At 29.4% G+C, this 16,695-nt stretch overlaps 2 protein-coding genes across 2 annotated transcripts in view; both read right to left on the bottom strand.

The window, feature by feature from the left end:
- LOC129968794 (myosin heavy chain, non-muscle-like) overlaps nt 1–16,695 on the bottom strand; it is a 93,265-nt gene that overhangs the window by 64,320 nt on the left and 12,250 nt on the right. The window lies entirely within an intron of this gene.
- Nucleotides 5,537–6,815, bottom strand: LOC129968796 (histone-lysine N-methyltransferase SETMAR-like). Its single transcript, XM_056083050.1, has one exon. It carries the CDS (start codon nt 6,203–6,205, stop codon nt 5,561–5,563), a length of 645 nt encoding a protein of 214 aa, XP_055939025.1. The 5' UTR covers nt 6,206–6,815; the 3' UTR covers nt 5,537–5,560.

Raw genomic sequence — 16,695 nt, forward strand, 5'->3', positions numbered from 1 at the left:
AGGATTCGGTCTTTTTTTAAATGCTTTAATGACTTTTATATATATAAATGATTTGAATTCTATACAAAATCACATATGGCTTTATGCTAGTCAACGTAAAATGCAAGTCTTCCATAATTCTTAAAATGGGATGAATTTTAGGGACTGATTATAGAATAAAAATTATTTGATATATATGTCAATAATACTTTTAATAAATTTAACATCTTATTATATGAACAGTGAGAACAAAATTGAAGAACTACATAAAAGATTATATAATGCTTTCTTTAACATTTTTTAACATTTAACATTTCTTTAACGGAAGGAATGCACCAATTGCGTTTACACTTTAATAGTGAGAATGAATAATAATAAGTAAGTAGATGGAAAATACTAACTATTTACCATATTACTGCATCATTTCAATCTAAAATTTCCAATTAAAATATGCCTGTAAAATAGCCACAGTAACTCAAATCTACAATAACCTGAAAGAAATCTTCGTTGTTCTTTGCAATCTTACAGTCACAAAAATTCAAATCAAAAAGAGAACAAGAAACAATCTAATATATTTTTATGAATCAAAAGTCAAAAATTAATAACCGAATCAAATATTCTCTCTCTCTCTTTCAAATATTCAATCGCTTTCACAAAATTATTAATTGGAACATCCCAAATGAATTTTTTAAAAATAATTACTGTAAATTCGACTTAATTTTTTTAAGTGCCATTCGTAGTGAGAAAAAAAATTATTATCAAAGCTTATTATATATATATTCAGGAGACCCAAATGCACGAATTTGTGAAACTAAGCCTCTTTGTCTCAAAAGACGTTCACATCAGTTTATTTTTCATCGGGACGCCGGCCTGACTCGGGAAATGAAAACCTTACTCTCGAAGAGAGCAATGACTCATTCGAAACCATCTGTAAAATTTACTGCCACTACCCTACCAAAATGCAATTAACTAAACTAAAAAAAAATAAATAACTTTTATCAATTGACATACAAGTTTAAAATAGTGACAGACTACTGCTAATCACGGAGAATCCAGTTGTCTTCGTTCCAACAACTAAGCCGTTCATTTCTTTTTTTCTTTTTTTTTTTCCTTATTCCAGCAAGATCTATAAATATACCCATGAGGAATGCCCTACGCTCATCAGACGCATGCCTCAAGTATGAACTTTAGTTTTGGGGGTTTACAAATTTTCGAATGCGTCAGTTCACAACAAGGGCGAGGTATAAAAGATAAGAAAAACAGAGAGTGCAAAAATAAAATAATAATTTCTTCTTTTTTTTTTTTTCTGTGGGAGATGCGGTTGCAAAAAACATCTGCCGCAATCATTTGGCACAGATATCTCAATTTCAAAAAAAGCAAATACAACGAAGTTTACTGAATGTTTAACAGAAGATATTTAAAAAGAATTTATAATGGATTGCCGTCTTAATTCAGTGAACATAGTAACAAAACTGAAAAACTTTAAAAACTATTTTGAGTCACACCACAAAGCGAAATATTACTGCTTAGTATTTGCATTAAATTCTCAAGTGTATGACAGGAAAACTTATGTATGACAAAAGCGAAATATATTCTCTCAATACATTTGAAATAAAATAACCATCTCCATTAATAAATTAATTAATCTATAGCATATAACAAATCAATTAATCGTCTTAGTTAAGAAAATTCAAATCAAAGGCTGAATATCAAGAGTTGATTGTTGAAAAAGGTCGATTTTTGGTTTCATTCATAATATCGCATTATTAAATAAATACATAAAAAATACGCTGATAAGAATGATAAAAAAATAAGCTCTATAAAACGAGAATTTATCTGGAATTACTTTCAACGCTTTAAAACGTCGAATGCTGATTAAACGTATATTGCATTCTACAGACTATTTTTTGCAACTTAGCTGTTTTAACCAACAACTACTACTTTGACAAGAAGCCAAAATAAGTAGTTGTGATCTCAATACGAAGACTTGTAACTTGTTTATTTAAACAATTCACAAGTAGTTTATACTAGCTGCTTTTGGCAATCAGCTGGTTCAGTGAGACAAATCTGTCAAGTTTAAATTCAATTAAATTTCTTGTGCATAATTTGATATATCATGGCTTCTGGAACTGAAGTATTTATGAACTTTAAATTGTGATAAACATTAAGGCCGTTATTGTTTTAAAAGTTTTATACATGTTCTGTTTATTTTGTACATGGACCTCGTTAAAAGAACATAGCATCATCGCATTACATTTGCATTGAAAAACATAATTGCTTGGGTGCCATCTAACATCTAAATGAATGAAGCGGTGCAATCGTTTCAGTTTTTTACATCTGTAGGAAAATATACATTTGATTAAAACTTTAAAATGATGAAGTATATTTTAATGATAGTTTACAAGCATCCCTAACACCATGAACTGAAACATGTTTATAAAAAATATAAAGAATCCTAAGAATAATCTTTCAGAGCATTGGATATATTATTTAATAGGTCAAAGGCCTTTGTTAATAGATTTGGCAAATAATTTGCTAGAATAACGTAAGACAAAATACAATGAAATGAAATTCGACATTGTCAAAGAATATGAACAAATAAATAGAATCTTCATTCCAAAGCTTTCAAAAATGTAAGAAAGACTCGCAATCAAGACAATGAAAATGATTTACTTTCCATTGCGACAATGAAATGCACTGCTAAAAATTAAGCATTAAAACTATATTTTAAAACTGATTAAAACCAGAGACAAAATTACAACTTAATTACTATCAATGTAAAGATCCTCCTTTTCCCCCTTCCTCCATTTTAATGGAAATAAATATATGAAAAAATATTTCCGAAAGTTAACATGAAAAAAAAAAAATCAAAAGTTATTTAATTTTTAATTAAAAAGGGCACACTCTCTGCCTTCAAAGCATATATGTACCAAATTTGCTGTAGAATGAAACAAGACCTTCACTTTTATTAGTAGTAGAAGTGCATAAGTGATGTACGAATCAAAACAATGCATGTAATTAACTCAGCATCACATTTAATGCTAAATATAAAAGGAAATAACAAGCAAAATTTTTTAAAAGACTAATGATTTAATAAAATCTAAGTATAAAAATAATCAAAATGAATAAATTGTTAGAATTTCTAAAATTTTAATAATTTAGCAAGCGTAAATAAAAACCAAAAGACCTTTCAACGTGGCCTTCGTAATGAATATATTTCCTGACATTAGCAGCAAAGTAAAAATTGCAATAACCTATAACAATTGTAACAATTAATTAACTATATGCATTCAAAACAATAAGCTAATAAACTAAGAAGAACATATTTTCAATGCAAGCAGCACAAATACACACACACATACACATATGTTCTTGAGAAATTAAAACAGCAGCTCCCTCTTTATAAAATTAAGACATTTCAAAAATTTATTAGTATGCAAGCGTTGAATGCAAAATAATCTTTTTAAAAAGAACGGATAAAGGAGGCTCTAAGTGAAACAAAAACAAAGCTCGGAAAATTATTAAAAATTCATAAATATTGAAATATATTCGATTCCCTATTTAATATTTCTCTAATTAAATCGGCCTATTTAATAAAGCAAAAATAAATAAATAAAGCGAGAAAAACTGATGAAAGGATAAGCCATTAAAGTAAATTGGAGAAGAAAAATCATTACTATCGGTCCCTCCCCCCCTACAGAATTCATTTAACAAAAAAGTATCTGAAATAAAGCTAATTAATACAACAACAACAAAAAAAAACTCAATATAAAAATTTTATGTAAAGTGATTAAATCGAAACATTTTTTTACACGAATGACCATATTAAACATACAAAAATAAGATTGATTCTAATCATTATTCAAGTACTTTAATAAGAATTTTAAAAAACAAACTTCTCATTGTTACATCAGTAAGTGGCAGAAAACGACATAAGAGTAAATGAAATGTGATATAATATTCACAAAACAAAACGAAATCCTGCACGGATGTAACAGCAGCAGAATCCTTTCTTTGAAACACAATCAAGGAATGAGCAAAGGCTTGAGAACAAGTGAATCATTCTACGGTTCATTCACAAAACCGCCTTTGTTTAAAACGGGGCACCGGCACGGAAATTAATCGCTTGAAAAAGTCTTACGCTTGCTTCTGAAACACTGACTATTTAAAACTAATCTATAACAATTTTCAAGAATATTTAAGATGGTATTTGATGATTAAAAAATAAAAATAGCAAATTAGAAATTTAAGAAATATTTGATATGTAAGAGAATTTAAAATTTAACTAAATGAATTAAATTAAAATGTGACACAGGTATAAGTTATGTTAACAGTAAAATTACTTAGAAATTTAGCTACTTCGCATCACTACTATAAATTTTGCTTTAAAAAATTTCATCCAGTACCATTTTTGAAAATTTCAATCCTTTTCGCATTGGAGGGGGGGGGGATGCTAATCCTCAAGACAATAACAAGAGCCGCAACAAAATCTCATCTTCCTAGCTGAAACTGTTGATAATTCTTCTTTATGTAAAACTCTGTCAATTCCCCCTTCCCTTCCTGCTTTTCTTATTTTTCTTCCCACATTTTAATTATCTACATCATTACTGTTAGGTAAAATCACATTTATCTCTTTTTCTTTCAGCACTCATAATGTAACGATATTATTGTGCATTTTCTAAATTATTGTAATGTTCGGAGATTAAGAACCACCGAGTTTGAGCACTCCGACCCTTCCGTACATCGGTGGCATTTATGTACAGAATAATCATAAAATATGAACCTAGGAAAGACGAAAGTACTCAACTTTATATTTGGCTGTGTACTTCAGTAACAAATAATGGGAATTCGTTGTCCATTTATCAGAACCTATATCCTATAACATATAAATGAAAGGTATCCACTATCTGCCATATGCAAAATGTCAACTGTTTGAAAATACCGGACACAACGAGGAATAATTGTAAAATTAATTAAAATGTTTTACTTCTTGCAGCTTCTCATTTCATACTGGTTACCATATTTTTTTTTAAACATGATAATGGTTATATAATGACTCATTAATCTATTTACTATCTATTTATCTGCTACTCATCAATCATAACTTTCAAGGAAGTATTTACAACGCACAATGAAATGTAAATACTCAACAATAAGGAGTTTTTCAAAATTTTAATTTGTTTCCGAATTAAAAATGAATTGAAATCTTGACTTTTTACCTCTTTCAATCAGCTCGGAGCAAACAATTTTTATATTACTTTAAAATTAAAAAATATGTTTTTCAATTACAACAGTTTTTATCCCAAAATAATTTTTTCTCTAATATTAATAAAATTCTAAAAATATTTTTAAATATATTTTGGAATACTTTTTATTATTTTAGTCATTAGAATTACACGTATGTCGATGCGATGATTATATTATATATATATATATATTATATATATATATATATATATATATATATATATATATATATATATATATATATATATATTGGTGTCCATCTTACAAGGGGTGTTCAAATGAAAAGGTATGAAACGACACTGTGGGTATAAATTCAAAGTAGGCATGTGGGTATTTATTCAAAGAATACACCATAAGCCTGAACACAACGATCCCAATGATTAACGAGCCGAAGGATTCCTTGTTCCCAGAATTCCTGTGGCCGAAACGAGACCCAGTCCTTCACAGCGTCCTTGAGTTCGCCGTCCGAGTTGAAGCGCTTCCTTTTCAGATGTTTTTTCGGGGGACCAAACACATGAAAATCGCAGGGCGAGATGTCCGGGCTGTAGGGCGGATTGTTGAGCTGTTCCCGCTTGAACTTGGCCAGTTCCGCGCATGTGACGCTGGAGATGTGTCGCGCGTTATCATGGAGCAGAATCACACCCTCCGTAAGCAGCCCCGGTCTTTTGTTCTTGATGAACCTGCGTAGTCTTCGGAGTGTCTCACAGTACACATCGGACTTAATGGTTCTTCTGTGCTCGAGGAATTCAACAAGTAGCAGACCTTGGATGTCGAAAAAGACGGTGAGCGACACCTTGCCTGCTGACATCATGGCTTTGAACTTTTTAGGGGGAGGCGACGACGTATGCTTCCACTGCATGCTGTCCCGCTTTGTCTCTGACTCATAGTGATGGCACCAACTTTCATCACCTGTGACGATCCGCTCCAGGAAAGCGGGGTCTTCACGATACCAAAATAGATGATGAAGTGCTAGCCCCATACGCAGTCCCTTGTGCTAGTCGATCAGCTGCTTCTGAACCCACTGCGCGCACACCCTCCGACAACACAACCTGTCGTGAACAATTGTCCACACTGTTCCAATGCTGACATCCACTTTCACCGCCAACATTCGCAATGTGACACGCCGATCACTTCTCACTAGGTCTTCCACCTTGTCGATGAGATCAGCCGTAATGACTGTATTTGCCTGGCCTGGTCTCGGATCATCAACCAAACTCTCACGGCCTGCACGAAAACCGGCACTCTATTTTCTCATTGACTTGTCTGACACACAGTCTTCCCCGTATAAGGTGACCATCCGGCGATGAATTGCGGCCGGTGTAACACCTTCCGCCACAGGAAATCGGATAATGCCGCGCTGCTCCTGAATCGCCGAATTTTACAATGTGAACGCTATCCTGTCTTCACATGCACTGCCAAGTCAATTAGAAGGCGCTCTTTACAAGTCTTTATAAGAGCCTCTGCTCTCTCCTGCGCATGTGGACGCTCACGCATGTTCCTCTCTACGCCGGAGATTCCAATCGCATCCCTAGATGTCTCGATACGTTCTCCCATAGCGGCATAGGAAAATATGTTAACGGTTGCGTTGTTACGACGTTCGTACCTTTTCATCTGAACACACCTTGTATAACTGTTGTATATTCAAAAATAAGAAAAGATGAATCGCACCAAAATATTATCATGTTATGGTATCATAAGATTATGTTATGATATCTCGAACATGATAATGACGCAGTTATCGGTGTATTTAAAGTCAAAATCCTTTTTTTTTTTTCTTTTTTTTTTTTTTAATCTAGGTTTTACTTCCGCGCTATTTTTGTTCACTGCGTTTATCAATTAAAAATGTGTAAAAGTTGGGTGCATTTATTAAAACTTATCGAAATTATATATTTTTAAGCGAAATATACGGGTCTCTTTCCTCCACCCCAAAGGGCACACTCTGAAAAAATTTCAGAATTTCATTATCATTCGCAACCGCTTAAACTTCAAATTTATTTCATATAACTTAAAATTATATACGACTTACGGATATAACCTAAAATTATAAAAACAATCTTAATTGGCATATTCTTGACAGACGTCCCGCAATTACGTTAAAAACATAAATAATGTAAGCAAAAATATACGCTTTCATTTTAAAAAAAGCTTTAAAACTTAAAAAAAAGTCATATAAACAATAGATAATTTTTATTTCTTCAACTACTATTCTTATGTTTATCTAAATTTCTGAGATTTAAGGTTACAAAAGTTAAGGTTTTAGTCCTTTTTTTATATTTTTAGAATCCTTTAAGACCTGTAAAAAACATTCATTCGATCTAATGTTTAATTAAATGCATATTTTGGAGCAAAAATATTAAAAAATAATAAATATTTTTCAACAATAATGCCAACAGTGAAAAATTTGTAAAATTTAAAAACTAGTAATTCTTTTAAAAAAATATCATGCAATCCAATTGAAGACAGAATAATATAGATTCTTTTCTGTTAACATTAATTTAAATAGATTTTTTTTATATAAAATACCAAAATAATGGCGCCTTTTCCATGTATTAAACATTTCCCATATAATTTGATAGGTAAAGTTACAGGACATTTGAATTCTATCGATACTTTATTATTTTTATTGTTATAATTTTGAAATTTGATACCTGTACCCATATCGGAACAAATACAAGGAAGAGTTCGTGATTCTTCCCAAAGTTTAGACAATATTTTATAGTGAAGAAAAAATGCTACATAGAGGTTAATCACATCTGATCGAGCTTAAGATTGTTTGGTTTTTTTAAAAAACGGATCGGAACTGATTAGTAAGATGAATTAAATAAACTTATTTATGTTCATATTCTGTCATTTTGTGACCACACATAAACAATCTTCTTAAAAAAAATTTAATAAAAACTTCAACGATGATTATTCAAAAGCCCTGACCCACATACATCAAGTCACAAAAGAAACCACATGAAGTCCCCCAACATCCCAATCAATTTATAACTTATAAGAAGCCTTTCAAACTCAATCATTATTCTCTTTAAAAACAGTAGCTAATTCAACAAAAGTATTTGTAAAAGTTAACTTGATTAGCGTGCAGCGAAAGAGCAAATGACACACTTATTTTGAAATGACAGAGTACTCCATTTCAATTCCCAAGAAATAATTTGATCTTCAAATATTCAAACAAAAACTTCAGGAGAATCTATTCTTACACGCTATAAATAGCTTCAACAAAAGTAGCATTGTTAAGTTGTAACAAATTAAAATTAAAGTAAGTTTAATCACTATTAAAATGACGTGAAATACTTGTCGTTTCAAATGCACTTGACACCTGCACCCACTTAAAATATAAAACAAAAGAAACCTCATAAAGCCCCCCCCCCGCTCCTAAGAATGAAACCGGTTATTATATTTCAAAAATGGGGTTTACTAAACAACGACCTACAAAAATTTCTTATAAATTTTCAATCAACGAAAAATTAAAAATACAACTACAAATAGAAATTAAACATCTTAAATTAAAATTCGGTGCAAATAACTAACATTCCTTCGCTTAAATTTCAACCACAGAATTATGAAAAAAAAAAACTATATGCCTATATTTAATTTTATGAATTTAATTTTTACTGAACGAACATAAACAGCATTTTTTTAAATTTAAAAAAAAACGGAAAATATTAAAAAAAAAAAAAAAAAAAAAAAAAAACTACGGCATATTTTGTACGCAAGTCACATAATGCAAGAAAATTTTTTCACCAAAACTTTCTTCCCCCTCTTCTTATCTCTCCAATCTTTTTTGTATCATTTAGTTGTTAAGTCAAAATGCATTGATATCAGAACCAGACAATCAATTTCAGCAGTTTTTGAATTTAAAGAGCAGAAATAGAATCACAATCAATATCAATGAAAATATTCAGTGATCCATAAAAAGTAACTTCTGTTAAAAAAAAAAAAAAGTACAGCCTCTTGAATTCAAAATAGAAAAAACGAACAACGAAAGAACAATCAAAGAAAGCATAAACAGAATTTACACTATCGATAAATTTCAAAGGATTATTTGATAACTTAACTTAGAAATTCAATTATCATCACATATAAAATAAAAACTGTCAAATGATATTTTAAAAGCTATAACTTACAAAGAAAAAACGCCGATATGCAGTTGAGTGAAATGAGTTCTTAAACTCGACGACAGTACATCGACAATATAACTGTACTTGTTATGTATTTTTTTAAAATTATGTTCGGAAAATTAAGAACTGCCGAGTTTAAGAACTTCGTCCACTCTACCGCAAATCGACATAACTTCTTCGTAAGTTATAACTTTTTAAAATCATATTTTGACAGCTTTCTGCACATACGATAAGAAATAAAGTTCTGAGTTGAACTTCCAAAGTCTTTTTGAATTTATCAACAGTCGATTTTTCAAAAGAATGATAACGCTTACGTATGCAAAGTAGGGTAAATCCTCAACTTAGCATTCAGATAACATGTTCAATGTGATAATGTTCAACGTTTTTATAAGCGTAACGTACAATGAAACTCACAAATATCGAAAATCTCTACAAATAGAACTTTTTTCAAGGAATCTTAAATATTCAATGGAAAACAATTCTCATATATTGAATCAAATTTCTATATATCGAATAAAAATGCACACAAGGAAACCACGCATACTTATAGCAATCAAAAAACAACCATTGACTCCTTCTATAAGAATTATTATAAATTTTTGTTTCACTGACTTTTATTACAAAAAAAATTCTGCTTAATCAGAAGTCATATACATAAAAACAATAAACAGACAGCGTATCATTATGTAAGTTTCTGTTCTACAAATCCCTTTCTTCTAACTTGGAATAGTTTTATTTTAAATTCGGTTTACTTCTATAATTCCTATAATGGAATTCTTAAAGAATTAAAAATATGTTCAGTTTATTATAAAAGAAGTAGGAATGGAATGAAAATAAAAACTTGATTTTTAAAAAACTATTTTGGCAAGTTAGGTTTAAAAATTTTTAAAAAATCGTTATTTGCACATTCTTTAAATAATTTTTGGTGATATTTTAATTCCCTTAAATCTTTTTTAACCCAAAAATTAACTATTCAAAATTATTTTTAATTATAAATCATAAAGTAATGTCTTTAGCAAAAAATATGCAATATGCATTTATCAAAATTTCTATACATTGATTTTTTCCAGGAATCCTCGAATTCGTCACATAAAGATTCAACTATAATAATTAAATGAATGCAAACAAATAAAAAAATAAACAATCAAGCGCACTTTAAAAAATTCGAGACATTTTAAAGTTAATTCATAAATCATTTCTTTAGTTATCTTTCAGAAATGTTAAAAATTGATGGCCTAACTTTTCATTTAGTTCTAATCTTTTAAATCAATTTTTTTTCTTCATGAAGTTATATAGTAACCTTTTCCCAATAACTAGTTTAAATTATAAATTAACTCGTAAGTCGTATCTGCGAAACCTTAAAAAAAATCTTCGTTCTTTATTCAAATTTACACTTTTTCAATTTAAAACCCACTAACTTTTATATCTTCTTAACCAAGATAACTCAACTCAGAATTTAAAATATTTTCTGATGAGATCAAGATCCTCTTCATTGAGGTTACATATAAAGAAATTATAATGTTCCCGGAACAAATCTAAGATATTTACTTTGCAGACATCAATTCGGAATATTACGCCTTTAACACAAAAAAAAATCGGTTAAGTTTTTTAAAAAATTGGTCAATGACGATCATTTTATCTCAGAGCACTCTCAAAGAATAAGGGGGAGGGGGAGATAAACCGATGACTTCTATTAAGATTCTCCAAATTTCCTATTCTGGCTCAAAGCGAACAAACATTGACAGATTTTTGAAAAAGGCGACCGTATTTTGAGTAGCTTTAAAAAAAATCTATAATTTTAAGTTCAAACATGTAATTCAACCCTTGTAGTTAAGTAGACGGTTTCTTTAAAGCAGTTGTAGCTACTTAAAAAGTATCCAAAGAAAATAATGTTAGGGCCAATTCAAATCTACATTTACTTATATCGATACACTAAAAAACACATAAAATATTAACGCTACCTAACAATTTGGTACCTATATAAAGCATTGACTCTTTTTTTTTTAGTTCGATGGAATGCTCTTACTGGTTTTTAATGCAGCCCTTTAGTATTCTTCTTGCATAATGTATTTTGCCTTTGAAAAAAAATGAAGCTATACACAGGTGCACCTCAATGTTATTGGGATTACAATGCGCAGTACAATGTAAGTCTATTATCTAAAGAATGATTGTTGATGCGTTTTCTTCGATGATCAGTCCCATGATTCAAACGACACAATCTAATCTGACAGCCGCATTTGGACATTAATGTCACTGTGCAGAATACAAATAGCCTATTTGTATTGATGCTGAATCTGATAGAGTTTCATTTACTTCTTAAGCGTGGTAAGTTGCACAGGTACATATATCTAAAATTTTGAACTAATATATCGATGGCTCAATTCCAGATGTTAATAAGAACTTTAAAGTTGAATTCTGCTCTGAAATTTTCGGTTCACATCACTTCAATAAGAATTTTGTAATCTGTATAAATTCAGATTCCTATAAACAAATTAAAAAAATATATTATTTTAAACAATTTATGTATTAATTAATATTTAAATTCGATTGTCAGTATGAAGAATACAGCAGTATTTCAAATTTCTACTAGCTCTATTTCTACTGTCAGAGAATTTTCATAAAAGTTGGTTAACTTATGCAAAATTGAAGACTGGTTTATATTCAACTCTTCAACGATTAGGAAATTTACAACAATTTTCAAAATATGCATCTGCTTATTGTAATTGCAAATAAAATAAACAAAAAAAAATTGCTTGAATGAAAAATATTTGCATATTAAATCATTCTTAATACAAATTTTTAATATTTCACTTTTATTACTTAATAGAATAGGAATATCTTTTACTATATTCTAAATCTGCCATACATTGTTAACTGATTCAATAAATTTTATATTTAACATTGTTGATATTGTTTATTTATATTCGTTTTATTTAATTACAGAAATTAATTTTACATTATTTGTATTTATATAAAATACATAGGAAGTACGTACAATCAAATTGGTAATATTTTTGAAGTTAAGCATAAAGTTAACTTTTGCAAAATTAGTTTTCTTTATTCCAAGTAATCAGTAAAAATATTTAATTATTGACAGTTCAATTTCAGAAACTTAAAACAGAAAGTTTTTTTTTAGCGATTAATCCCTGGCATAAGGTTAATAGCATTCGAAAATCAAATTTGTGTTTTAAGCGCGTTTTTCCTAAGCGATTGAAACAAAAATTTGACAAAAAATCCACAATTGTAGTCACAAAACTCTTTATCATATTTCATATATTTAAATCATTGTATTTTCGAATAATCGCGTTTACACGTTTCTGAAAGTACAGACCGACAGACGGTCAACACGTTGTTCGATATGATTCAAAATTTGGTAGATATCTACACTATAGATAAATCTGTGTACCGAATTTTATCGATCCATCTCTCTTAGTTTGTAGTTACTGTGTTAACAGATATTTGGACATACAGACAGGCAGACTTCCTCAGAACAGATTTTGGTCAAAATTTTGATAGAAATCCACAAATTCGTTGTGAATACCATATACCAAATTTCATTCATATAGCTCACCTTTATTGAGTATGTCACAGACAGACAGATTAACATTTTCCAAAAATTTGTTTTCTGAACTCAGAAAAACTCTGAAACTTCGAGATTCGTCAAAATCTCGAGTTTCGAATTTATTTTGACGATTACAATACTTTCTCTATACTTCGCAAACGAGAAAGTAAAAATCTCCCACTTAATTAACATAAATATGAATATATATAGCAGATACATGAGAATATTGCTCAAAAATCATTAGCGTCGCATTTTCACAAAACACTTCAAATCAATTCCTTTTCTTTTATTCATTTGAATGTCAATGGATGAGAAACAAATATATAAAAATATTCGACGTTCCAATTTTAAGAACATAATACATTAGTGAATAAATAGTACATTAATGGGATCTTTCTAAATAATTTTAATAAATCTCCGTAGAATCGATGCCCCTAATAGCGTAAAGAAAAGGAAACAGCCAGAAGAGAAAAAAAATCACCGCAACCATCAAATTGGATATCTTTACAAATGAACAGAACTATTTTACTAAAATAGCAATAAAAACGCAAATAAAATCGTTTTCAACAAAAAGAGAGAAAGATGCAATGACTCTAATCTGTAATGCGAATTTTATTAATATTTTTTAATGCCATTGGGATTATTCCTAAATTCAACTAAATATTCCTTGGTTTCCTTTCTGTTCTTAAGCACGGTGACAGTTTCAATAGCAATAATAAACTTGGCAGGAGCCATTCAACACACAAAGATATGTCTTCCCAACAATTCGAACAGAACAAACCGCACACAGAAGAATTGTATCGTGCAGAATAGAACGGAAAGAGTTGAATTTTCATTCTTTAATTTTTAAATATTAGCAGAAGTGCGATAAGAATTTGATATTTAATTGCTGCTATGAATAAAATATATCGAGTTCTTCCTACAGTTTTGCCTACGCTTCATTCATGTATTTCGCAATCAGAAACAAAAAAAATGGAATTCATCGAAAAAGCCTGCCTGAGTCTGAAATATTTTTATGAATTAAATTAAAAAGTTAGAATCTCAAAGCATTCGTAAGTAATACGGGCGAAAGAAAAACACATATAAAGCACCGCATTTAAATTTGTGTCGGCTAGATTGTGAATCACCACAAAAATATTGCAACTCATCATACCTATTGCTTCCCCTCATGAAATCTGTCTTAATTTGTGGTAAAGTGTATTTATGTCAAATAGTTTGAAGGACAGTTTTAAAATTAGTGATAAAAAGCATCCATGATATGTAATTTATGGCAGTTAAGTGATAACCGTTACTAATGTAATTCTCCATGTATTTGTGATGAAAGTAAAATCTTTTTTCAAAATTGTGTTCCGAAAAATTTGAAGACAACTATCCAATCGAAAATGGATAATATAATTCTGATTAGCCAGACTGAAATAAACGTTTCCATACTTTCAATAAAATGCATTATGTTTTTCAAAAAAAAAAATCGATTATTTTAATCGTGACAGTAAACATCCAACACAAAAACATCGTACTTCCGCACAGAAAAAGAACTATTCCGAATTTTAAATAGCGAGAAGTTCCAGTTAATAAAACTGCAACAAGGGTGGATTTAAGTTAGAAATGCTTCTTGATGTTCGTATGACTAAGGCTTTGGCAGATCTTCCAAAGGCGGGTCCAAAATTTGTTGCGCTGCATACGTAACACCTTTGTCGTTTTTACGTACGTTCCCGGCGCCGGAACATATTTGCAGTCCACACGCTGTCGGCATTTTGTTGAAACACAAATGTATGGTATGTCTTGCATGAAGACAAGGCTGTGCAATCTTGAGTTGTCCTGATAGGTTCACTTAACAGTAATTAAAAAATACGAGTTTCGTATTCCTGATCTCATTCTACGTGGGTGATCTACAAAACATGAAAAAGGTTATATAAATGCTATTTTTATGGTTTGTTCCTGTCCTTGAAATATTTTATTGCGCGCAATACTGGTGATTTACAGCATATTTAACCTTTTGCGCTAACTTTAAAAATTGTTCATTTCCTACAGTAACGGTGAATTTTTCTCTTATCATTGCTGCAATAAAATGACTCCACTTAACTTCCATTAATAAACAATGAGCTCATAATAAAAATTTTAACAATTCAATTAATTAAAAAGTGGGTATTGAGTTTGAAATGAATACCATACATTATCAGTGTTGTAAACATGATTAAAAAGAAAAACTGTCTCACTCTTTATCTATAAAAGAGAACTTAGTACTATTGTCATTACATGAGATTGGTAAAGATTATTTTTAATGAATTGTTGAAAGTGGCAATAGAACATATAGAAAAAAAAAGGTACCAATTACCATTAGTATCGTATATACTAATAATGAATGCCAGCTGCTTTAATACCAAACAATAAATACTGATATTTAATCTATAACAATAAAATAGAAATCACGCTGAATAATTCAGACCTTGAACCTTCCTTGAACTTCAGAAGAAAAAAAAAATCTTTTTTTTTAAAAGTGACTGAAAAAATACATTTATTTTGTATCAATTTACTGTCATCGCTTGATGTCGATTTATTCACTACAAAATTCTTACTTTTTTAAATATTGTAATTAAAAATAACTTCAAATCAATGTAAATGTGAAAAAAAAAACTATCGTTAAATTAAAAAAATTAAACACCAGCATTACAAATGCATAGCATTTTTTTTAAAAAAAGAAATACCTCAACAACAACATCAATGAAAAATTTCTGAACTGAAAAAATTTTGGAACTGAATTTTTATATTATTTTCTTTCCAGAGCATGGAATCAAAAATTTATTCAAATCATGAATCTCTCTCAGGTATGTGACTACGTTCGGGATGAATTTTTTTGAAGAATGTTATAAAACTGTATTATTTTTTAATTTTTGCATTAAACAAATTGAAGAAACATCAATGGAACTAAAATATTTTCAGCTAAATGTCACTTTTTTTTTATTTGGAAAATAAATGTCAGCGGTTTTTTCTTGTTTTTTTAATGCAACGAAGTATAAAAAGCAAAAACAGTTTAGTTTAAAAGTTTATAAAATGGTTAGCATAAAATCTTGCAGCTAGTTTAATACATACATTTTCTAGTTCCTGAGCTAAAAAATGAGTTCTTCTTTGATCCAATTTTTAAAAATTAGGATTCAACTGATAAATAACACGAAATTTTCATTTTTTTTTTCCGTATTGTAAAGCATTAAAATAATAAAATATTGTTAAATGATCAGATTATTTAATATCTAATTCAGAAACTGTAGAACATATTGAGAAATTATTATACCAAATTTAAAATAAAAATAAGCTTTTGATTTTAATTTGCGATGCTTTTCATAAGAAAATTTAGAACTAAAAAATATATTTTGTATATATTTTGTAAATTCTCAAAAAAATAAGAACAATTAAAGAAATGGATCCAGAACACTAATAGAGAAACAATTACAGAAATGGATTAGGAAAACAAAATCCAAACAGTTTTATGAAGAAAATTGTCCAAAATATTGAATTTAAAAATAAAAAAAAAAAATCTTTGATATTTTTGCAAAAAAAAAAAAAAAAAGACTTTTTAATGTAATTTAGTTACACAACCTTAAGAGAATTAAGTGGATTTCCCAACACATTTTGTGTTATCTCTTATTATTAACCAGGCTGATCTTTTCAAGCTCTGCTGCCAACAGAACTCCTCTCTTAATAATTAATCTTCTAACAAATACTATCAACCTGATTTGTGAATCTCCTAATATATATATATCAACACACTTAACAATTTTATGAAAG

The sequence above is a fragment of the Argiope bruennichi genome, chromosome 5, assembly GCF_947563725.1.
Source record: "Argiope bruennichi chromosome 5, qqArgBrue1.1, whole genome shotgun sequence".
Lineage (NCBI taxonomy): Eukaryota > Metazoa > Arthropoda > Arachnida > Araneae > Araneidae > Argiope > Argiope bruennichi.

Bases quoted from the DNA above. Each gene is read 5' to 3' on its own strand.
- LOC129968796 (XM_056083050.1), bottom strand. From the start codon at position 6,205: ATGGGGCTAGCACTTCATCATCTATTTTGGTATCGTGAAGACCCCGCT.